The 25,343-nt window shown below is 46.9% G+C and overlaps 1 protein-coding gene across 3 annotated transcripts in view; it reads left to right on the top strand.

The window, feature by feature from the left end:
- DAAM2 (dishevelled associated activator of morphogenesis 2) overlaps positions 1 to 25,343 on the top strand; it is an 858,328-nt gene that overhangs the window by 715,615 nt on the left and 117,370 nt on the right. For all 3 annotated transcript variants that reach the window (XM_069608749.1, XM_069608748.1, XM_069608750.1), the window contains 4 exons: positions 8,043 to 8,127; positions 21,638 to 21,744; positions 22,373 to 22,461; positions 22,905 to 23,073. In XM_069608749.1, coding sequence (XP_069464850.1) covers positions 8,043 to 8,127; positions 21,638 to 21,744; positions 22,373 to 22,461; positions 22,905 to 23,073 — 450 coding nt within the window. The remainder of the gene's footprint in view (positions 1 to 8,042; positions 8,128 to 21,637; positions 21,745 to 22,372; positions 22,462 to 22,904; positions 23,074 to 25,343) is intronic.

The raw sequence follows: 25,343 nt of genomic DNA, 5'->3' as shown, positions 1-25,343 counted from the left end.
GAAGTGGCCCCTATGATGAGTGCATCCCCCCCACCTCTACCCCTAGGCAATGGGTGTGAAAACCTCTATGTAGGAATGCCATCTGCACATGCGGTAACCTGGTGGCTAGGACATGTATGTAAGTCTGCCACCCGGAGCATGTAACGACAGGGCTATTTTGGAAATTCTCCTTGTTTCTTCGTCATGTTTGTGTGTTTCATTCATGAATATGAGCTGTGTGAAAATGTTGGAATGTACAGGCGTGGCGTATGGCTCAGTTTTAGGGTTCAGTCAGGAATATTGGGGGAAGTCTACGAAAGGGTACTGCATAAACGGGCAGCCCCCGTTCACTAAGAACACGATTTTCAGGTGTCACGTTATGCTACGTTATGCCTAGTGTAGGTTTTTTGTAAGTGTGGAGTCAGCAAGCCTGTAGGTTATTATTATTATTATGGTGTTCATTGAGCGCAGACTTAGTTTCGAGAACCACCAGAGCACTTTACAGAGGTAAACAACAGTACAGATGCATAACAGAGCACTTTACAGAGGTAAACAACAGTACAGATGCATAACAGAGCACCTTACAGAGGTAAACAACAGTACAGAAGCAAAACAGAGCACTTTACAGAGGTAAACAACAGTACAGATGCATAACAGAGCACTTTACAGAGGTAAACAACAGTACAGATGCATAACAGAGCACTTTACAGAGGTAAACAACAGTACGGATGCATAACAGAGCACTTTACAGAGGTAAACAACAGTACAGATGCATAACAGAGCGCTTTACAGAGGTAAACAACAGTACAGATGCATAACAGAGCACTTTACAGAGGTCTACAACAGCACAGAAGCAAAACAGAGCACTTTACAGAGGTAAACAACAGTACGGATGCATAACAGAGCACTTTACAGAGGTAAACAACAGTACAGATGCATAACAGAGCGCTTTACAGAGGTAAACAACAGTACAGATGCATAACAGAGCACTTTACAGAGGTATACAACAGTACAGAAGCAAAACAGAGCACTTTACAGAGGTAAACAACAGTACAGATGCATAACAGAGCACTTTACAGAGGTATACAACAGTACAGAAGCAAAACAGAGCGCTTTACAGAGGTATACACCAGTACAGATACACAAAAGAGCGCTTTACAGAGGTATACACCAATACAGATACACAAAAGAGCGCTTTACAGAGGTAAACAACAGTACAGATGCATAACAGAGCACTTTACAGAGGTATACAACAGTACAGAAGCAAAACAGAGCACTTTACAGAGGTAAACAACAGTACAGATGCATAACAGAGCACTTTACAGAGGTATACAACAGTACAGAAGCAAAACAGAGCACTTTACAGAGGTAAACAACAGTACAGATACATAACAGAGCACTTTACAGAGGTAAACAACAGTACAGATGCATAACAGAGCGCTTTACAGAGGTAAACAACAGTACAGATGCATAACAGAGCACTTTACAGAGGTATACAACAGTACAGAAGCAAAACAGAGCACTTTACAGAGGTAAACAACAGTACAGATGCATAACAGAACACTTTACAGAGGTATACAACAGTACAGAAGCAAAACAGAGCGCTTTACAGAGGTAAACAACAGTACAGATGCATAACAGAGCACTTTACAGAGGTATACAACAATACAGATGCACAAAAGAGCGCTTTACAGAGGTATACACCAGTACAGATACACAAAAGAGCGCATTACAGAGGTATACACCAGTACAGATACACAAAAGAGCGCTTTACAGAGGTATACACCAATACAGATACACAAAAGAGCGCTTTACAGAGGTATACACCAATACAGATACACAAAAGAGCGCTTTACAGAGGTACACACCAATACAGATACACAAACGAGCGCTTTACAGAGGAATAGAACAATAGCAATAGATGGCAGAGACTCCACATGTCACTCCTACCCGTCCCGAGGACAGGGGGACGTGCTGCAGAGTCACTAACACTGCAGACAATACATTTTATGACTATATTTTCCAACATGACCCATTCCAATCTGCATCCAGTCCTGTTTTTTTTTTGTTTGCCTTCTGGGACTTGTAGTTCCACCTTTCTCATTGTAAAACTCTGACTACAAGTCCCAGAATGCAAAGAAAGAAACAGAACTGGATAAGCACCTACAGATTGGAACGGGTCATCTTGGCAATTATGCTACTAGTACTGTATCTAACATCATGCCAGTTACACATCATTTCCTTTCAACTGGCTAAACCCTTGAGTCATGGGCACGCCCACCCCAGTTAACATCCACAGGTGTAAAATTCTGCACGTAGCAGATCATTCGCTGAGGCAGGCGCTCCATGTGCTCTTGTAGGGACAGAAAAGATCTCGCCCCCTTTATTTCAAAGCTTATAAACATGTCTTTCTCCACCAACTCGGTACCCAATAACTTGAAACAGTCATGGGTCCTCCCGCTACTAAAAAAACAGACCTTGGACCCAGCCATCCCTACTAATTACAGGCCTATCACAACCGTCCCCTTCCTGTTAAAAATTCTTGACAGAGTTGCTTACTTGCAAATTCAGCACTACCTAGAGTCTAACCAATTACTCGGTTTGCATCAGTCTGGCTTCCGGCCTCAGCATGGAACAGAAACGGCCCTTGTTGATCTTAAAAGCCAGATTGACGAAATCAAAGACAAGGGCAAGGCGGCCATCCTACTCCTTTTAGATCTCTCAGCCACCTTCGACCTGGTTGACCATAAGATTCTCTGTAATCACCTCTCCTCTGCCGCCCACTTCTCCCCCTCTGCTGTTGCATGGATACAGTCCTTCCTGGCCAATAGAACCATGAGAGTCTTCTCTCCGGTGGCAGCAGCAGACCCTATCCCCATTACTTGCGGTGTCCCTCAAGGTTCATGTGTTTCACCGACCTTATACAATATTTTCACAAAGCCCCTCTTTCATAAACTGGACCGTCTGGGTGTCACCTACACAAACTACGCGGATGACACCCAGATACTCCTCACTATCTCGGGCAACTACAAATCTGATGTAACCAGGATCAATGAAATCTTCTCCGTCATTCAGGCATGGATGGCCACACATGGCCTCTGCCTGAATGACGAGAAGACTGAACTGCTCATTGTTGGTTCACCCAACAACTTACAAAAACTAAGTCCCAACTATTCCAACATCATAATCGACGGTAACACTATCCCGGTTGCCAAAAACGTAAAAACACTTGGCTTTTACCTCGATGCTAATACCAACCTCGCCAAACAAGTCAACTTGACCGCCTCAGCCACGGCCTATACAGGAAAATTAATTAGAGCTTGTAGACCATTTCTTTCCTCTAACAGTTGCCTCACACTAGCTAGAGCTCTTATACAATCTAAGTTAGACTACTGTAATAGCCTCTACCTAGGTGCCAATCAAGCCATAATTAGTAAACTCCAAGTCCTTCAAAATAATGCGCTACGGGCAGCACTAAACATTCCCAGGCGTGAGCACATCTCTGCCACCAGAACATCATGCAAATGGCTCACCATCCAACATAAAATCGATCTAAAAACCCCCTGCCTCACCTACAAATCACTCAACCAGCTAGCCCCTCCCTACCTTACTAACAAATTTACTCTGAAATCTTCCCCTAGAACTACGAGATCTTCCAACACCCTATGTCTCACAGTACCTAGATATATCTCTAAAAGAGCCGGAGATTCGAGCTTCACTGTCCTCGCCTCCCAACTCTGGAACACCCTGCCTCTGAATATTAAGGTGTCCAAATCCTTCCAATCGTTCAGGAAGCTGGCCATTGGGTGGCTTCTGACAAAAAGTCAACCTCCACGTTAGACCTCAGCTATAAACTGTATATATTGCACATGGCTCATTTCTGTCATTATTGGTTGCTATTACCTCTACTGTCTGTATATTCTGCATATATATATGTACACATATCATGTATACTTGTTGCTCCACTACTATTACTGATTATTACCATCTACTGTGCCTTGTAACTTGTACTAAGCGCCCCTATACTCCCGGGTCTGGAGCGCTATAGAAATATAATAAACAAACAAAACAAACAAACAAAATAAAGTCTGTGGCGCATGCACACAACACTTGTGTATAGGCGTGTTATAAATGCCATATCATATCATGCCGCTTCCTGAATAAGGTGTCAGTTACGCTGGACTAAGTTAAAACTTTTTTTTCCTGGCGTAAGTTGAACATACACCCAGGAGCAACTTTATTAATTTATTTTTTATTTCCGAATTTGTAAAGCGCAACTTTGACCCGAGCATATCTTGGAGCTAGACTATTGGAGGAAAAAAAGCCATTTTGATCATTCCCAATCGGTGACCTCTGTGGGAGACTCGTCTTCCCGCGTGCTCTGTGCAAATAGAAAGTAGTGCAGCGCGCAGAGCAGGTTTTACTTCCGTAAAACTAAATGAATGTGTCACCAGGGCCGGTACTACGAAAAGGCAACCCTAGGCAGCGGCCTAGGGCGTCACCAGCAAGGGGACCGAATGGGGGCCCCAAATGAATCTTCAAGATGTCAAATCTCAGCCCATTCTGAAGGAGGAAGGGCCCAAAATAGCACTTCGCAGGTAGGGGGAGCGGAAGGGTATTCACACGTCTTTGCATGGACCCTACACATCAAAGCTGAGATGGGGTCAGCAGGGAATCCTTCCACACTCCCATAAAGGCCCGGCTCTCCTCCCAGGTGCTCGACTAGACGGATAGATCTTTGGTCAGAAAGTCATTAAAAGCCTCTTTTATTTCATAGTGGGAGCCCCTGACAGATAGAAATGGCCAGCAGGTCAGACGAGTTACAATGAGGCAGGCTCGTGGTGGAGCCATCACTCGCGGGGGCTGAGGGCCTGAAAAACAGCATTAGCTGGTCAGATAGCACAGCGAGCTGAGCGCTCGTGCTGACATCTGTGCGCAGCCTGCTGATGCAGGATCCAATCCCAGCAGGGCCAGCTCATCCTTTCATCCTTCTGTGCTTGGTAAATAGAGTACCACACAGTACCATACTAATATCAACTGTTATTTCAGTGCTTAGAAACCTGTGGGGTCTGTGGCGCTATATAAAACAAGATATTATTATTCTCTAGCTGAGTCCATGGAGCCCAAGCTTGGGATTTCCACCCTACTGGTACACCATTTATCTGCCAGCAGTTACTTTGTGCATGTGTATTTAGGTGTGCATTGCTGTGCATGCTGTCTTTGCTGTTGAGGTCAGCGCGCTCCGTCCTCTGCTTCTTGGCTTCGAAGTTAGAAGTGTCAATAAGGCAAAATGCAGGCAGTTGTACAGTTTGATCACACCGAGCGCTAACCTCGCAGAACTCCTTGTGGACCATGGAACTCCCCTGGACTCACCCACACTGTAGCGAACAGCACTCACACTGGACCCTAGATCAATAACACTGCCCTCTTCTTCTTTCACAAAGCAGGCTATTGCGCCCCCACTACTTTTTTGCTTACCCGTTTTGCTTGCACTCTTTATGAAATGTGCGCCACTGCACCCATACTGCACCATAGTGCATTCACACCATAACACTCTCAGTACCAATAATGCCTCCTGCACTAATACTGCATCCCCACTTCAGCCTAGAGCACTACCGCATTGCATTCATACAGCACTCAGGCTGCAAGTAGATAGCCGACCACACTCACACTGCACCACGTCACATGCACCCTGCAACGCCCTGCACTCGTACCGTAGCCTAAGGTACTCACTCTTCACCCACCTCTAGTGACCCATGGCCCACCAGATTTCAGAGTACCTGTCTGGGTTTACAGTACTCTTACACAGAACCTAGTAGTCTCGGGAGGATAGCTCAGGGGCAACGTGCTCGCCTTGGAAGCAAGGCGTCACAAAGCACCACAGGCTCGATCCCCCGGTCCACGCTTAGAAACCTCTGGGTAGCCTGTTATGAATAACCTATCATATCATAACCCCATCACATTCAAAGTATTATTATTACTATTAAGGTTAATTGAGTGTAGCTCTAGCTCCAGGAAGCACTCACCTCTTTACCAATCACAGGATGAAGTAGTAGCCGGCCAGTGAAGGATATGGCAAGGGATAAATACTAGAGAGCAGGGTGCAAACAATTGGGAAAGGGACGGGGCAATTTGGCACCAAGGGAGCTACAAGCAGCCAGGGGAGGAATGGGGTGGGGGTCAGGGGTGGGCAGATCACCCAGTCTCAGGTCAGGTGGTGAGTGAAGGGGTGAAGGGGGTGTGGGCCTAGCTTCCAGTTAAAGCTAGCACTTTACAGCAGTAGCTACTCAACGTAACATCAGTACCTGCTCACCACAATGCACTCATTAAATTCCACTGCACTCACCAGGGGCGTCATTTGGGGTTGCAAGGGGTCACACCTGCAACCCCTGAGTTCTCCCTTGCTACCCCTGGGGTCTCCTTTGCGGCTCCTAAACAAAATGAAGCTTCTGGGATGTGGCCAGGGCCATGTGGCTCTTTATTTCTGGAGTGGCTCGCTTTGATGTTCAGGCCTCTTAAAAAAAACAGGGGGTTCTACAAGTGTAACAGTTTACGCAGTGACCCTAAATAAGAGAGAATAGGAATAATAAGTAATTTGTCTTTCTGGAATTCTATACAATAATTGGTAGACTCATTAAAGGTTTATTTCAGGCACACTGCAGGGGGTGCGTCACTGATTTAGTCTGTTCTTGAACACCTCAAATTTACAATGCAGACAAAACCTCCAAAAAGCATTTAGTGTACAATAAGCAACCATTTCAGACTATGTATTTTTCTGTTCACAAGTTGCAGTCATAGCATTTTTTACCCCGAGTCCTTCTTTTGTGTTTACAGTACAGTGCAGCATTGTATTTCCTGTCCTGAAATGGTTTTGCAAAACAACCTCAAAATAGAAGGTGGGATCCCCACCCTCTAAACTAGTGGTTCAGCAGCCTTCGGGTCCCCAGATGTTTTGAACCGCGAGGCCCATGATCCCTTGCCGTGGACTCTGCTGGCTAGGGCTGATGGGCGTTGTAGTCCAGAGCTTCTGGGTATCCACAGCAGACCCCTGAGTCTCGTGGATATGCATGATCGGGAAGTTCACGCCCTCTAGTGGACTCTTCAGAAATTCACATGTGTCATCCTGACCAAGATTCTCAATCCCAAGCGAGGCAGCACAGTTTGATAAGACATACCCGCTGGTTTTAATATAAAGATCGCCCTCCTTCTTCCACCATCACCTGTCCTTCCTGTCATAGAGTTCTGGCCTTGCAGTGATGCCATCTACCCTGTTGGTAAAGAAGAATGGGGGTGGGGGTATCAATGCAGAGGAGAGTCTTAGACTCAGTCCTGTTATTGTTGATGGTGATTTATATCATGATCACTGCTGGACTCCTCCAGCTGCAAGGCACCAGTCTGGGGATTGAACCCATGTGCCCAATTCGAGCGCATTGCCCCTGAGCTATCAACCCCATTCATTCTTGGCCTCCCACTTTGGAAGCTTTGTCACAGGTCGCACTGTTACCTGGCAGTCATCCCTCTGCCTGCGCACATACCAGGGCTCAGGACTATCTATGCAGAATGAACTACAGCACATGAGAAACGCGCTCATCTCCCAGTATGAAAAATAAAATATGATTAGAACCAGAGTTTCAGAGGATCCCATGAATACGAACGTGCAGTGTTTTGATCTAATGTCAAGTTTCCCCATTGTCATAGCTAAAAATCTCCCACTACACTTACGCTCTGAGACGTCCTACCAACACTTCAGAAAAAAACGAAAGACTGACTTGTTTAACTAATTAACCTCTCGCACTGGCTTGAACTTTACCTACCTATGCATATGTACCTACCTATGTAACTAGCACCTAGTTGCCCGAGGGCTTGGTGCACTGCTATACATGCTAAAATAAATAAATAAATTAATAAATGTGCGCAGTGCCCGGATCATCTGACACACTCCTTCAGCTGATAACTATGTTCATACACTACAACAAATGGTCTCCTGTCTTGAATTCTGATTTGATGTTTTGTTTTCAAGAATCATTGCCTTGATCTTAACTCTTGACATCCTCTTTCCAAAGGTTAAAACTGTCCAACGAAGAGATTAGGCACGCAATCCTGGAAATGGATGAACAAGAAGACCTGGCCAAGGACATGCTGGAGCAGGTAAGAGCTGCCGCCACGGTGGCTGCCGGCATAGGGCTGCATGTGGGCTCAGTGGCCCTCGGGCTGGGTTAGGACTGACACATTTCTGGATTGGCCAACCACTGCAGGTTGGGCCTCTCTGACCACTCCTTTTCTCTTCTTATTTGCATGTGGAATTGAACAGCCAGCTTACTTTTGTCGACTCTCCTCTTTAGCTTTCTAATGATATGTGTTGTTCTTCTCAAATTATCCCTCATCTCCGGTTCTTTTCTCATATCTAAATTAATGCAATTTATAAAAACCTGGAACGGACCGAGGTAACAGTTTCCTGTTTGTGTTATCACTCTCTATTTTGCCGTGCTGGTCCCCTTCGGTTTCCAGTTTGTCTCCTCACTCTCTATTTCGCCATGTCAGTCTCCTTTACTTTCCTGTTTGTGTTCTCTGATGAATCCTACAGAGTCTTCACAAAAGCCCTACCTAGTGTACCCCCCCTGGTGGGTATCAGGTAATATTATCCCGACCAATAATATCGCCATATATATGGTCATGGGGTAAGGCCATAGGCAATATTATTGTTGGGGATCATTTATGGGGTAAACGAGACTGGGGTTGTGGGGGTGACCACTGCTCCCTTTAACAGAATCTGGGGATTGCAGGGGTGCCCCCTGGAGGTTCCATGGCTTAATATTGCAGCAAAAATATGGCAATATTTTTGTATGGCGATATTAAACTGGGGATATTAACACACAGAACCCCCTGGTGGCCAAAGAAAGGCAGATGCTTCTTGATCCCAACCCCAACCTTGATTCTAACCCTGGGGGTGGTGTTAACCCGGAGGATCACCTGGGAGGAGAAGGACCCCAGAGAAGGGCCCCATGGAAAAGAGGGCACTTCTGAGATGAGACGCAGTATTTGTCTTTCTCAAGGAAGAGAATATGTATAATGCTGGAATATACAATGGCTTGTTGTCAGAGAGAGTTTTTACGTTGCCAAACTGACTGTCGGGATATAGATGAAGATACCACATATAGTTATGTTCTGAAAGTCAGAAAAAAACTCTTAAAATCACTGACATTTATAAACATAAAAGCCCCTATGAATTCCAGGGAAATAAGGAAAAAGAGTATTTAATTGTTTCCAATTTAAATCCTGAGAAACTTATATTAACAACCAAGCTGATTTAAAAGGGGCCAAATAGCAACATAAGAATCTGATTGCCATATCAGAAGTCTGTGATTGTGACTTTGTGGGGCCTACAAAGAGCAAGCAGCAAAAGGGGGCAATATCTGTGCTAGAGAAGATGAAGGGGCTGATTCATGGAATTTCTGCACCGAAAAAACAGGGATTCGTGTGCCATTCTGCCCGCAAATCCCTGTTTAACAAATGCGGATTTCCAGGCAGATTGGCGCACAAATCCCAATTTTTCGGCGCACAAATTCCATGAATCAGCCCCAAACACTCATGGTCAAAGCCAAAAGAAACCAAAGCAATTAAGAAAGAACCATAATTACCAAAGTCAAAAGAAGAAAGTTGCTGTTTTCAAAGTTAATAAACGCTATTGCCCACATGAAAGGGAGGTCCTAAGGGAGAAGGACTTTAACCCACAATTCCAAAACCAAAGAAGTGTGAAATTGAATCAGAAACCTTATCAGCAGTTGGTTAGTGGAAACGAGAAGTAAAAAGAGTGGCAGGAAGCAGGGACGTCATTTGAAGGTAGCCAGGGGTAGCAGTTGCGAAACCCTGTCCCCCCTCTTCTACCCCTAGACCTGTCCTTAGACCTGTCCTTGCTACCCCTAGGCAACTGGAAAAAGAGGCAGTGCCAAGAGCAGATATCTGTGCTGTGCCTGAAAAAGGAGGTTGTAAATGCAGCTAAATGTGCCACTGCTTTTTTCACCTGGAATCTCGGTCACGTTAGATGGAGAAATAACAGGGATGCCCAGGAAAAACCATGAAGCCACCAACAGGTTGGCAGTCCATTAGTAAAGAATTCCTGAATGGTTGGGTTCAAGGGCAGGGCTGCCTGTGCAACTCATACTCAGTACTGTAGCAACAGGGAGGGTATGGGGTCTAGGTCTAGCTAGCTGGAAATGGGTACGAGCAGCCTGCAGGACTCAGTCACAGCACAGCATTAACGCAAATCTCATCAGTGTTTCTCGTTGTCTGCTTGGCACTTCCAGTGAGCCACTGGGCATGTGATGAGAGGGGTGTGCCCCAGTGGCTTCTGCCATCAATCCTGCCTGCACACTGTGTGATTACCCTCACACCACTTCCTCTCGGCTTTGAGTATATTATCTCTGGTGTGTGTGTGTGTGTGTTAGTGAAGCTTCGCACCGTGCCTCGTGCTTCATTAGCGTGTTGGGATCAGAGTTTCCCGGTATCCAGTGATGTTACCGAAAAATAAATACTGAAATAACTTTTACTGAAAAAATACCGAAAAATAAATATATAAGGGGTGGGAGGGTTAAACTGAGAAGGGGGTTCTATTGGGGTTAGAAATGTAGGGAAACGTTTTGGGACGTGGCGGTCCCAATAAAAAAAATTGATATTTCTTTTTTTTCGGTAATAGTTGATTTGGTAAAAATAACTTGGGTAACATCACATAGAATCGAGTTTTCCATCTTCCGAAAGAGGCCTGGGCAGCTTTTTAAAATGATTGTCTGAGCAAGCAGGTTATGTTATGTTAAAATTGGGTGAGGGCGTTAAATAAGCACTCCGGAGCCTTGTTTAGTTTAGATAACTTTAGTGGGTTCGTGGGAACAAAGGTAAGTACATTAGGAATAACACAGGATAAGTTCATGGGGTAGAAGCACCCACCGGTCCCCCTGTGCCAAGCTTAAGTTTCCAATTGGCAATAAAGGAACACAGGGACTCCCATCCAAACATTCCAACCAGAACACTCCATACCAAACATTCCAGACTCAGGCACACAAACATACAGGGAATAGCCACATAGTCAGGATAGGTAAAAACACAACACCCGGCTCTATAATCAACAGGCAGGCTACTTTAGTTTAAACTAATGTTTCAAGAAGACATAATGGCCTAGGTTGAGGGGAGCACCTACCGACTAAGCATCAACCTTTTTGCTGCAAAGTTTTCTTTGCCATAACACTAGGCCTTCCCAGATGTTGTCCAGCCAATCAGCACCGTGGACCCCAGGCTGGCTGTAGGAGTTCTGCAGCAGAGGAAGGGTGTCACGTGCACCCACCCGAAAGCACGCCTTCTGCCCAAGGTCTGTGTCGGCGGCAGCGCAGGCGGCTGAGGCCAGTGTGAATAGCAGCCTGTGTGTGTGTCTCTCCACTGAATACAAAGGCCTTCATTGTTTCCATTGTTTCTCAGTAAAATGACACAAACACACACACACACAAAGGGCTTGATACGTCAAGAAGGGCTACTTCGGGACAGTAACGGTACTATAAACGGGATGATGTCTTCCCTGGACAAAGAAGCCGTTATGCCATCGGCGAGTCATCCCACAACAGATGCCCGTCTACTGCCATGCACGCCGGCCGGGCTGCAGCAGAGAAGCGAGGCAGGACGTGCTGCCCATGCTGGCACCTGCCAAGGGTAGGCCATGGTTTAGTGGGCAGGGTGAAACTTGGGCAAGCAGGGACTTGGTACATGTTCAGCGGGGGGGCTGCGGCCGCTCAGCAGACCCTGGACACAGGCCAGTGGTCTTGTGCCATTCTGTAATTTATTGGTCAATGTTGTGCAAGTAGTAATTGGAGTTTAACCCTTTCAAGACGGGTCACAAGGACACAAGTATTTATTTCTCTGATCCCCAAGAGTCGCCTGAAGTAGCCCTTATGGGTCAGTGTTCTTAGCACAGAAACAAGCGCAGGGCGTGTGTTCAAAATAGGGGGAGCATGTGCATACATCAGTCCTAGATGTGGCATAAGCAGGGCGTGTGTTCAAAAGTGGGGTGAATGTGCATACATCAGTCCTAGATGTGGCATAGGAGAGGTGTGTGATCAGAAGTGGGCGGGGGGGGGCATGTGAATGCATCAGTCCTAGCAGTGGCATAAGCAGGGCGTGTGTTCAAAAGTGGGGGAGAATGTGCATACATCAGTCCTAGATGTGGCATAGGAGAGGTGTATGATCTGAAGTGGGGGAACATGTGCATGCTTCAGTCCTAGATGTGGCATAAGCAGGGCGTGTGTTCAGAACAGTGGGCGCATGTGAATACATCAGTCCTAGATGTGGCATAGGAAGGGAGTGTGGTCAGAAGTGGTGGAACATGTGAATGCATCAGTCCTAGATGTGGCATAGGAGAGGTGTGTGTACTGAAGTGGGGGAGCATGTGCATACATCATTCCTAGATGTGGCATAAGCAGGGCGTGTGTTCAGAATAGTGGGCGCATGTGAATGCATCAGTCCTAGCTGTGGCATAAGCAGGGTGTGTGTTCAAAAGTGGGGGAGCATGTGCATACATCAGTCCTAGCTGTGGCATAGGAAGGGAGTGTGGTCAGAAGTGGGGGCACATGTGCATACATCAGTCGTAGCTGTGGCATAGGAAGGGAGTGTGGTCAGAAGTGGTGGAGCATATACATACATCAGTCCTAGCTGTGGCATAAGCAGGGCGTGTGTTCAGAATAGTGGGCGCATGTGAATGCATCAGTCCTAGCTGTGGCATAGGAAGGGAGTGTGGTCAGAAGTGGTGGAACACGTGCATACATCAGTCCTAGCTGTGGCATAGGAAGGGAGTGTGGTCAGAAGTGGTGGAACACGTGCATACATCAGTCCTAGCTGTGGCATAGGGAGGGCGTGTGTTCAGAAGTGGGGGAACGTATGCATACATCAGTTCTAGCAGTGCCATAGGAGAGGTGTGTGATCTGAAGTGGTGTATCATGTGCATACATCAGTCCTAGATGTGGCATAGGAGAGGTGTATGATCTGAAGTGGGGGAACATGTGCATGCTTCAGTCCTAGATGTGGCATAAGCAGGGCGTGTGTTCAGAACAGTGGGCGCATGTGAATGCATCAGTCCTAGATGTGGCATAGGAAGGGAGTGTGGTCAGAAGTGGTGGAACATGTGAATGCATCAGTCCTAGATGTGGCATAGGAGAGGTGTGTGATCTGAAGTGGGGGAGCATGTGAATACATCAGTCCTAGATGTGGCATAAGCAGGGCGTGTGTTCAAAAGTGGGGTGAATGTGCATAAATGAGTCCTAGATGTGGCATAGGAGAGGTGTGTGATCAGAAGTGGGGGGGGGGCATGTGAATGCATCAGTCCTAGCAGTGGCATAAGCAGGGCGTGTGTTCAAAAGTGGGGGAGAATGTGCATACATCAGTCCTAGATGTGGCATAGGAGAGGTGTGTGATCAAATTGGGGGAACATGTGCATGCTTCAGTCCTAGATGTGGCATAAGCAGGGCGTGTGTTCAGAACAGTGGGCGCATGTGAATGCATCAGTCCTAGATGTGGCATAGGAAGGGAGTGTGGTCAGAAGTGGTGGAACATGTGAATGCATCAGTCCTAGATGTGGCATAGGAGAGGTGTGTGATCTGAAGTGGGGGAGCATGTGCATACATCAGTCCTAGATGTGGCATAGGAGAGGTGTGTGATCTGAAGTGGGGGAACATGTGCATGCATCAGTCCTAGATGTGGCATAAGCAGAGCGTGTGTTCAGAATAGTGGGCGCATGTGAATGCATCAGTCCTAGCTGTGGCATAAGCAGGGTGTGTGTTCAAAAGTGGGGGAGCATGTGCATACATCAGTCCTAGCTGTGGCATAGGAAGGGAGTGTGGTCAGAAGTGGGGGAGCATGTGCATACATCAGTCCTAGATGTGGCATAGGAGAGGTGTGTGATCTGAAGTGAGGGAACATGTGCATACATCAGTCCTAGATGTGGCAGGGTGTGTGTTCAGAACAGTGGGTGCATGTGAATGCATCAGTCCTAGATGTGGCATAGGAAGGGAGTGTGGTCAGAAGTGGGGGAGCATGTGCATACATCAGTCCTAGATGTGGCATAGGAGAGGTGTGTGATCTGAAGTGGGGGAGCATGTGCATACATCAGTCCTAGATGTGGCATAGGAGAGGTGTGTGATCTGAAGTGGGGGAACAAGTGCATGCATCAGTCCTAGATGTGGCATAAGCAGAGCGTGTGTTCCGAATAGTGGGCGCATTTGAATGCATCAGTCCTAGCTGTGGCATAAGCAGGGTGTGTGTTCAAAAGTGGGGGAGCATGTGCATACATCAGTCCTAGCTGTGTCATAGGAAGGGAGTGTGGTCAGAAGTGGGGGAGCATGTGCATACATCAGTCCTAGATGTGGCATAGGAGAGGTGTGTGATCTGAAGTGGGGGAGCATGTGCATACATCAGTCCTAGATGTGGCATAGGAGAGGTGTGTGATCTGAAGTGGGGGAACAAGTGCATGCATCAGTCCTAGATGTGGCATAAGCAGAGCGTGTGTTCCGAATAGTGGGCGCATTTGAATGCATCAGTCCTAGCTGTGGCATAAGCAGGGTGTGTGTTCAAAAGTGGGGGAGCATGTGCATACATCAGTCCTAGCTGTGGCATAGGAAGGGAGTGTGGTCAGAAGTGGGGGAGCATGTGCATACATCAGTCCTAGATGTGGCATAGGAGAGGTGTGTGATCTGAAGTGAGGGAACATGTGCATACATCAGTCCTAGATGTGGCATAAGCAGGGTGTGTGTTCAGAATAGTGGGCGCATGTGAATGCATCAGTCCTAGCTGTGGCATAGGAAGGGAGTGTGGTCAGAAGTGGGGGCACATGTGCATACATCAGTCCTAGCTGTGGCATAGGAAGGGAGTGTGGTCAGAAGTGGTGGAGCATATACATACATCAGTCCTAGCTGTGGCATAAGCAGGGCGTGTGTTCAGAATAGTGGACGCATGTGAATGCATCAGTCCTAGCTGTGGCATAGGAAGGGAGTGTGGTCAGAAGTGGGGGCACATGTTCATACATCAGTCCTAGATGTGGCATAAGCAGGGCGTGTGTTCAGAATAGTGGGCGCATGTGAATGCATTAGTCCCAGCTGTGGCATAGGAAGGCAGTGTGGTCAGAAGTGGTGGAACATGTGCATACATCAGTCCGAGCTGTGGCATAGGAAGGGAGTGTGGTCAGAAGTGGGGGCGCATGTGCATACATCAGTCCTAGATGTGGCATAAGCAGGGCGTGTGTTCAGAATAGTGGGTGCATGTGAATGCATCAGTGCTAAATGTGGCAAAGGAAGGGAGTGTGGTTAGAAGTGGGGAACATGTGCATACATCAGTCCTAGCTGTGGCATAGGGAGGGAGTGTGTTCAGAAGTGGGGGAACGTATGCATACATCAGTTCTAGCGGTGGCATTAGAGAGGTGTGTGATCTGAAGTGCAGGAACATGTACATATATCAGTCCTAGCTGTGGCATAGGCATGGTGTGTGTTCAGAAGTGGGGAACATGTGCACACATCAGTCCTAGAAGTGGCATAGGAGAGGTGTGTTCAGAAGCGGGCAATATGTGCATACATCAGTCCTCGCAGTGCCATAAGCAGGGCGTGTTTTCAGAATAGGGGGCACATGTGCATACATCAGTCATAGCACTGACATAGGAAGGGAGTGTGGTCAGAAGTGGGGGCACATGTGCATACATCAGTCCGTGCTGTGACTTAGGCAGGGAGTGTGTTCAGAAGTGGGGGAACATGTGTATACATCAGTCCGAGATGTGGCATAGGCAGGGCGTGTGTTCAGAAGTGGGGGAGCATGTGCATACATCAGTCATAGCTGTGGCATAGGCAAGATGTGTGTTCAGAAGTGGGGGAGCATGTGCATACATCAGTCATAGCTGCGGCATAGGCAAGATGTGTGTTCAGAAGTGGGGGAGAATGTGCATACATCAGTCAGAGATGTGGCATAGGCAGGGCATGTGTTCCGAAGTGGGAGCGTGTGCATACAACAGTCCTAGCAGTGGCATAGGCAGGGCATGTGTTCCGAAGTGGGAGCATGTGCATACATCAGTCATAGCTGCGGCATAGGAGAGGTGTGTGGCCGGAAGTGGGGGAGCGTGTGCATACATCAGTCCGAGCTGTGTCCTAGGCAGGGCGAGTGTTCAGAAGTGGGGGAGCATGTGCATACATCAGTCCTAGATGTGGCATAGACAGGACGTGTGTTCAGAAGTGGGGGAGCATGTGCATACATCAGTCCTAGATGTGGCATAGACAGGACGTGTGTTCAGAAGTGGGGGAACATGTGCATACATCAGTCCTAGAAGTGGGATCCACCTAAGAAGAGAGGTTTAGGCCGAGAATGCTTGAAGAACTGGCCAGCCAGTTACATTACATCAGGAGGCCGGAGACCCTGCAATCAGCCAGTGATGGCAGAAGGGTCACGTGGCTCTATTGTTCAGTGGAAATGGCAAGGCCACTCTGTTATGTGGTCAGAGGTTTTGAATGATAGCTTCTGGATGGTAGATGTTAGAAATTGAGTCTCTCTGATATGAAGTGCTCCATGTGTAAATGGATCAGAACATCATCGCTAGCACCTCAGGTTCATCTTAAGGTCTTCTGAAATGGGGGTGAATGAAAATCAGGGAAGATGGGGGTTGAGGGGATCACACCATCCCAAAACCAGGAAACAGTCAACAGCTTAGACACATTTGTCCAGGTTGACCTGTAGTTGCCCGATACCGCCTCTCGGCGAGTCCAGAGGTACAGTTTGGAAGTATTTTGAACATAGTAAGGGGGTATCATAGCTCTGTCGCTTCCTCACTGCTGGAAGTAGTGTTGAAGCCTGGCTTGGTAAGGTATAGATTGAATTTGAGGTGCATCATTAGGGTTTTACCCTCACGCTACTTTGCTTAGTGGATGGCACCTCTGGTCTACTAGATGCCAGCCAAATATGTGCTTTTGTTAGCTTTGCAGTGGGCGGGCAGAAGTCATTGCTCAGCTTTCTAAGGGTAGCGCCCATTCATTTCTTAACCTTGGTTGAGTTGTGTTGTGTTTCATTTGTCCCCTATCTCCACTAGTGGAAGCAGACTGGTGCCGAGCCATGAGAGACACAACCTTCACAAATCTCACACAGTGCGCAATTGCCAAACATTTCCTATGTATTCTTAAACACTGCAGTACAAGTCAGAGGTAAGCCGCTGACTGTCTCAACAGTAGACTGCCTTGTTTTCAGGGTATCAATTTCCGTCTTAAGGGTGAGCTGGGCACACACTGTTGCACCATCGATGCCCTTTTTGTGCTATTTAGATATCAAATTGGGAGGGTGCCGATGCCGCACTGTAAGGCCTTGCCTCAGCCAGCCACGGGCTCCTCCTACGTCATCTGATAGGATATGATATGATAGGTAATTTATAAGGCACTTAATACCCAGAGGTTTCTAAGCACGGACCCTGAGATCGAACCTGTGTTCCGTGTCATCTTGCTTCCAAGGTGAGCATGTTACCCCTGAGCTATCCTTTGAGGTAAAGGGTTAAGCCCGGGTGGGTGTTCAATCAGCAGTGATGCCACAACGCCCAATATGCAACAGGTGACGTGATGGTTAATCCACTGCCTGTAGATTCTGGAGGGAATCGAAGGGTGCGAGCATGAGTTCAGCCATGTTGAGTGAGATTTGTATCCTTCAATGGATGCACCAGATAGCATAAGGAACCGCAAACAGTACATTTGCCTTGTTTGGCAACACCATGTAAATTGTGAACATGTTGCCTCAGGTTTAAAGGATCAGAGGTCCAGGGACATGTGACTCATTCTCTTCCAATCAATGAGGACCAGATCAATCGGGCCTTAGTAACCCAGATCCCAGGGAAACCCCCAACATGGCCAAAACAATAGAGGCACGCGTGGGGACATCAAAACCAACCAGTGTCAGGAAGACAAAGATCTTCCAGGGACAGACTGAAAAAATAATGCCACCGTCGTATATAATGATAAGATTGAAATGATTGGATAAGCCTCATACTGTCTGCTTATAAGGTGGCGTGCATTCGAAAAAGCTGGAGGTGTGACGAATCAATTGTCGGCTCATTACAGCTCAATATTACAGCAACACGTTGGCGTATCTCCCGTTGCCGTGTCTCCCGTTGGCGTATCTCCTCTGTGAGAGCAGTGTATTTACTGTGCGATATAAAATATACAAAATAAGCAAGGCCACACGCTCCACAGTGTCTACTCCTCCTTCCCGCTTGTATCATGATTAAGCCCCTCCCCTTCAACTGGAGCGGCCACGCTGCAATCCCTCTTCTCATATCACACACAAAGCTGACCCACAGGGCAGGTATCACCTACAAAGCAGTCTCAAACGGAACACTGACATACTTGGCGGCTAAACACGTAGCAAATCTATGAAAAGTTTGGGGACTAAGATAGCCCGCAAAGAAAAGACTCACAAGCAGTCCTTCACCTGCCACACCCCGACCATCTGGAACGCAGTCCCAGCAGGGGCTCAAAACGGCCCCACCATCTTCCAGTTCTGCAAAACACTCGAAATGTGACTCGTTCAACAAAATTCCCACTCTCCTACAGTATTGGCTACTGTATAAATTGGCATGCCCAACGCTTGCATTATCCTGTTGTGCAGGGCTCGCTTGGCCTTGATCAAGGTTCGCGCTATAAGCAATACATAAAAAATTCTAACATTCCCAAAAGCAGCAAACAAGAATGGACCTGGGCATGATTTACAAATATTTACAAAGGAGCATGTCAGGAGATGACCGTGATTTGCACCTGCTTCCTTCCACCTGGAATCTAAACCTGGAGCATCTTTGAAAGGCTCAAGTGTAAATGCAATTCACAAAGATTTGCTCAAGGGCATCTCCGAGATGATCCTGCCAGCTCCAGGCTTTCGCCTGCTTGCGGGCTCGGTAGGATAGCTCAGGGGCAACCTGCTCGGCTTGGAAACAAGACAACACAGAGCAACACAGGTTCAATCCCCGGATCTGCACTTATAATCGTCTGGTTATTAAGCGCGTTAAAAATAACCCATCATATCACCTCCTGATTCCTGTGAATCAGGAACTTTTTCCGATTCTTCTGCTTGCTGTCTTCTCTTTCTGCTGGCCTTTCATTGGCTGTCCTTTCACTATGTCATTTGGCACATGTATAGAGCGCCTGTAGGTGGCATCTGCCTTTTATAGACATGTGTGTGTTTGTATTGGACTTCTACGCAAACACACACAATTCTCATTTGGGGCACAAGAGCACGATTCTAAGGATTTCTGCAACCAGCTGCCGTTACCAAACACTGATATCCAAGGATGGGCTCAGCGCGGTAATCAAATGTTCCTGGTGCTCTCACCACTCTCCAAATTCGCCTTTTATAGACATACTGCTCCCGATGGGATTATTTCTGTTTGGTGGCGATATTCATTCTCTACCTACTGCAGCACAAACCTGCGAAATGAACCTTGCACGACCCAGTCGGTCACATAGATGGGTGGTGTATTCCCTTGTCATGAGATCTGTGTCCATCCTGCGGTGAAAAGTTCAAATCCCACCCGTGCCAACTTAGAATGTCATCATTCCGAGGTCAGTAGATTGAATGCCAATACATTGGGCACTAGCCACAACTGTTGTGTACAGCGGTAGAAAAGAGCGAGTCGGCATTATGTAAGAAGTCACATGATGAATTTCCGCGTACCTAGGGTTAAGTCGCTAGCACGTGCTGCATTACTATTTAAACAAGGTTTGCTACATCCTAGAATAAATATCAACATAATCTAACCTCCGATTAGGTTCCCAGGTAGTATTGACGCGTAAGACTCTTGCGCACGATGAAAAGGAGTGGCCTTGACTTGGTTTATTCACTGAATATAGATGAGCCTGGGGCAAGAGCAAACACAGTGGAAAGACTGAGCGGAGCTGGAGTCGACAATAGACCTAGCATGTTCTGATATCACAGGGAGAGCAGAATAGAAAGAAGACTTGCATCAGGTGGGGTCTGTGGGTCTTCTACTCAATGGCCTTTGGTTGAGCACCTCTTATCTAGCATGTCAATGATGTCACAGGGAGAGCAGAATAGGAAGAAGACTTGCATCAGGTGGGGTCTGTGGGTCCTCTACTCAATGGCTTTTGGTTGAGCCCCTCTTATCTAGCATGTCAATAATGTCACAGGGAGAGCAGAATAGGAAGAAGACTTGCATCAGGTGGGGTCTGTGCGTCCTCCACTTGGAGGCTTACTGTTGAGCCTGCCTTATCTAGCATATCAATGATGTCAGAGATGCAGAGGAATAGGGAGAAGACTTGAATCAGGTGGGGTCTGTGCGTCCTCCACTCAATGGCTTGGCGGTGAGCCGCCTTATCTAGCATGCTAATGATGTCACAGGCAGAGCTGAATAAGGAGACTTGCACCAGGTGGTGTCTGTGCAATCTCCACTCAATGGATTTTGGTATAGGCCACCTTATCTATCATGTTTGCATCAGGTGGGGTCTGTGCAACCTCCACTCAATGGATTTTGGTTTAGGCCACCTTATCTAGCATGTTTGCATCAGGTGGGGTCTGTGCAACCTCCACTCAATGGATTTTGGTTTAGGCCTCCTTATCTATCATGTTTGCATCAGGTGGGGTCTGTGCGTCCTCCACTCATTGGCTTTTGGTTTAGGCCACCTTGTCTAGCATGTTAATGATGTCACAGGGAGAGTGGAATAGGGAGAAGACTTGGATCGGGTGGTGTCTCCATTCCACCCTCCACTCACTGACTTGCAGTTTAGCCCTACTTATTTTGCAAGTTAATGATGTCCTGGGGATGGAGGAGTGGGAGGAATGCTTGCATATGGTGGTGGGTGTGCATCTCCACTCGCTGGCTTGCTGTGGCGCCGTCCTTACCTAGCATGCTATTTATGCCACAGAGACAGTAGAATGGGATGAACGGTTGCATCTGGTTGTGCTTGTGCTTCCAGACTGACTAGCTCTCAGTTGAGACGTCCTTACCTAGAACATTAATGATGCCATGGCTCTAGGGAATGGGAAGACGAGCTGGATCTAGTGGTACCTCTGCATCCCTCACTCACTGGCTTGCATCGCAGCCCTCCTTCCCAACCATGTTAATGAAGCTGTGGTGACAGGGGAATAGACGAGGGCTTCATCGGGTGGTTGCCTGTGCATCTTCCAATCAGTGGCTTCCAGCTGAGCTCTCCTTGCCTAGTACGTTAATGTTGCTATGGTTGACCGGGGAATGGACGAGGGCTTCATTGGGTGGCGTCTGTGCAGCCGTTACTCACTGGTTTATAGTTGAAACCTCCCTACCTAGCATGTGAATGGTGTCACTCGGACAGCGGAATGGGAAGACCAGTTCTATCTGGTGGGGCCTGTGCGTCTCCTCTGCCTGGTTTCCAGTTGAGCCCTCCTATTTACTACGTTAATGATGTCATGGCGACTGGGGAATCGTGGTGCCTATGGATCTGCCACTCACTGACTTCCAGTTGAGACCTCCTTACCTAGCGTTTTAATGATGTCATGGTGACCGGGTAATGGAAGAATGGCTGCATCTATCTGGTGGTGCTTGTGCATCCACCACTCGCTGACTTACTGTTGAGCCCTATTTGCAACGTGTGGGATTTTCACTATGACTCTTTTTCTGTGTTTTTAGCTTCTGAAGTTTGTTCCTGAGAAGAGCGACATTGACCTTCTAGAGGAGCACAAGCATGAGATTGACCGCATGGCACGGGCGGACCGCTTCCTCTACGAAATGAGCAGGTAGGATAGACTGCATGCCAACGATACCTATCACGCCAAGGATGTGCCTAGCGTCTGCTGTATCGAGGGATCGTTGAAGGAACTTAGTGGGCGTATGTGAAGGAGTGAGAAACTTTCTAAAAGATTGAATGATATCAATATGATCCAGTTCCTGGAAAACCTGAGCTCTAAAAAGTGTAAACGAGGAGTATGGTGTTGCGACAATCGTCTAAATAATGGCCGTTCCCAGCTGTCAATCTAGCTGGGATCCATTCAAGCTGGAATAAGTGGTGTATCTCAGAAGGTTCAATAAATCCCACTATTAACATTAAAAAGAAATATGAGTGTGTTTAACTGTGAAAACTGTGTTTATGTGTTGCGTGTGTTGAGAAAGAGAGTTGAACAGAAGAAGAATGCGAAAGAGGTCATTTCTCCCCCAGATATCGCATGACGTGTATTGTGCTGCCTGTGGTGGCAGGGCGTGTTGAAAAGAGGTAATTTGTCTAAGTTCGCCACCACAGACGTCAGCATGCAGAGAACTGATGTGGAGCAGGACATCGTACAGTTTTAAATTTTCCTCCACCCATGTCTGAGTAGGACAGTTAGAAGAATGACCACTCCTCACCACTCTTTATGGTTTTCTTTTCAGGATAGACCACTACCAACATCGACTGCAGGCCTTGTTCTTCAAAAAGAAGTTCCCCGAGCGCCTGGCCGAGTCCAAGCCTAAAGTGGAAGGTAAGTCTCTCAGACAGTGTCAGTGAGGCGAATGCTACTCGGGTTCGACAGGGTGGAGACCAAGCCCTTGTGGTCACCTTCCAGGCATTCTCCCATTTCTGCTCCCTGTCCAAAGCGTCTCAGAAGCCACAAAGCATATGTGTACATACTACATGCAGACAGTTTCCAACCACAGACAGCCGGGGCAGGACCAGCGTCCCGTCAAGAAGCAGAAACTCAAACATCAAAGAGCTTCATATTGAGTCATCTATGTGCAAGGTTAAGTTCCCTCCGTCCAACCTGTGGTAACCTACCCAGTGCTTCCTTTAATCACTGGACATGATACAATGACCTTGGAAGGGATGTTTGTACCATGTTCCTCAGCATGCTGCACTGGATGTCCCACAATTGTGGCTGAAGGTTCATATTCTTATCTTCTTAACGCCTTGGTTCCTTGGTTTCAGCTCTTCTTCTGGCCTGCAGAGAGTTGACGCGGAGTAAACGGCTCAAGCAGCTGCTGGAGATTGTCCTGGCCTTTGGAAATTACATGAACAAGGGGCAACGGGGCAACGCCTTTGGATTCAAGGTCTCCAGCTTGAATAAAATTGCGGACACCAAATCCAGCATAGACAGGTATGTTGTGTAAACTCAACCATGAACCAACCTATAGCACTGACGATTGAAGGTCAACACGCATCACACTGTGGTTATACACCCTTTATAGTATGTCCTGCTGAACACAAGAGAGTATATTGTGTTTCAACCAATTTCTACCTGCTAGCCTACACAGTTTGTTTTTGTAAATTTGTATTTTTACTTGATGACCTCGACAATTTGTGAACTGTTTCCTGCCGCTCACATGTGCTTGGCTCACTATACAGACCTGCATCAATTAATAGATAAGCTATGCACACGCTAGTGTGCCACTTTATGCTTAAACAGCGTTCACATCTTCACTAGGTGCCCATTCTAACCTTCTTGCCATCAAGTCACTGAGTAATTTACAAAACATACTTGCAGTGGATCCAGGGTTCAAGTCCTAAAAACAAAGTGGGGGGGACTCATTAACAAACCAATTGAATGAGGCGTCAGCATAAATTAGCATATCAAGGTGCCCTCTGAAAAACATGGGAGACTCCTGAAAAAAGTCCACCCACATGTTCCCGTTCGACTTGAGCCCTGATTGGATCAAGGTCATTTTAACACAAAATTGTTTTTGCAACTTACCCCTCTGCCTGCTATTTCATTCCTCAGCACTTGCTAAATGGGGGAGGCCCTTCTCTCCACCCACTTTGTTTTTATAATCGTGGCATTCTAACCATGAAATGAATGTCGTGGTAAGATGACCCGCCACCTGGAGTTTACATTACTAGTCACTTCAAAGAAGCACTGATTCAGTGTGTGTCGTTCAAGTTTCATGAGAGGCTGCCTAGTTGGGCTATAAGCATGTCAATGTCACAGCAATGGGAAAATGGCGATTTGTAGAATCAACCGGCTGGAGCGCGACAGATGGAACTAGGGTCTCCTGCTGACAGACTGGGCTGTTGAGACCACTCTCTGTGAACATGCTCAATTCAGAATTTGAAATTATTGAAATGCAAAATGGAAAATGCAGCAAATGTTGAATATGAAAATGTAGACTCTACAGTACATTAGAAATAATACAAAATCAAAAAAGTGTAAATCTAAATTTAATTAAATGCATAAAATGTCCAGAAACCTGAATTATAAAGAGAGTAAGAACCCTCTTCACCTCTCCTCCAACCCTCATTCCTTCCTTTTCTGCCACAACTTCTTTAAAGGAAACGGTCACAGGATCCTGTTTCTATTTTTTAAAACAAAAACATAATTTGCCAATGCCTGTATCACCTCCCCTACACTGTTATCAGACGTGTTCCACAATTTCAAATTTGGTGAAAACCTAAGGTAATGGACAATACTGAAAAGGTTATTTCAGGCTTCTGGCTTTCCTTGTTCTATATCCAAAGGGGAGTGGGGGCAGCAGTGAATCTCTTTATTATCAATGTTTTCAAAATGAAGGCAAAGGCCAAGAACGGTCACAAACTCTATGTAGCGTCAATAGACTTGGCACAGGCCTTCGACACCATGGACCGCCAACGTCTGTGGTCAAAACTGGAGGCCTGGGGATGTCCTTGGGATATTATAGACATCTTAAAACTGTTACATGATAAAACATCTCTCCGAGTGAGACTGGACAGAAAGGGGTTTATGAGCGACTCAATCTTAACATTTAATGGCCCAAAGCAAGAATGCCCCCTGGCACCCGCTGTCTTCAATCTGTTTATCTCAGATGTTGAATCTGCCTTCAATGCAGTCTTCCACCGACTCTGGCGGGTGTGCCAATTGAGAGATTACTCTATGCGGATGATTTAATTCTCCTCGACCAAACCCAGGTCGGCCTCCAGAGGCAGCTGGACGCCTTGGACAAATGTGTAGAGTCAAATGGCCTAAAGATTAACGTCAAGAAATTGAGAATTTTAATCTTTGGTCGAACGAGAAAGAAGAACATTTCCACATGTAGGGCATGGCACATCAAAGGGGGAAAAATGATGGAAGTGTCAACGCTTACTTACCTGGGATTCTGTCTAAATGAGAGTGTGTCGGACTCGCAAAGAGAAGCAAATCTGAGGAGTAAAACCAAGAATTTAGCAGCCCAGGCTGGTATAATCCAGAAGCGGTATTGTACATTTTCCCTGCTGCCGGTGATCGAGTTCTTTCGTTTAAAAGTGGCACCCATTCTGACATATGGGGCGGCAGCTTCCTTCTCCCGATCAGCCATGATATAGGGAAAACTCGAAGGTCTGTTCTGGAGGAAGGTTCTGAATCTGCCGAACTGTGTCCCAATTCAGGTAATTAGGGCTGAATTGGGTCTTGCCTCCTTA

This window comes from Ambystoma mexicanum, chromosome 4q (genome assembly GCF_040938575.1).
Source record: "Ambystoma mexicanum isolate Mex_15411 chromosome 4q, UKY_AmexF1_1, whole genome shotgun sequence".
Lineage (NCBI taxonomy): Eukaryota > Metazoa > Chordata > Amphibia > Caudata > Ambystomatidae > Ambystoma > Ambystoma mexicanum.
This window is presented reverse-complemented; position numbering and strand designations above follow the sequence as displayed.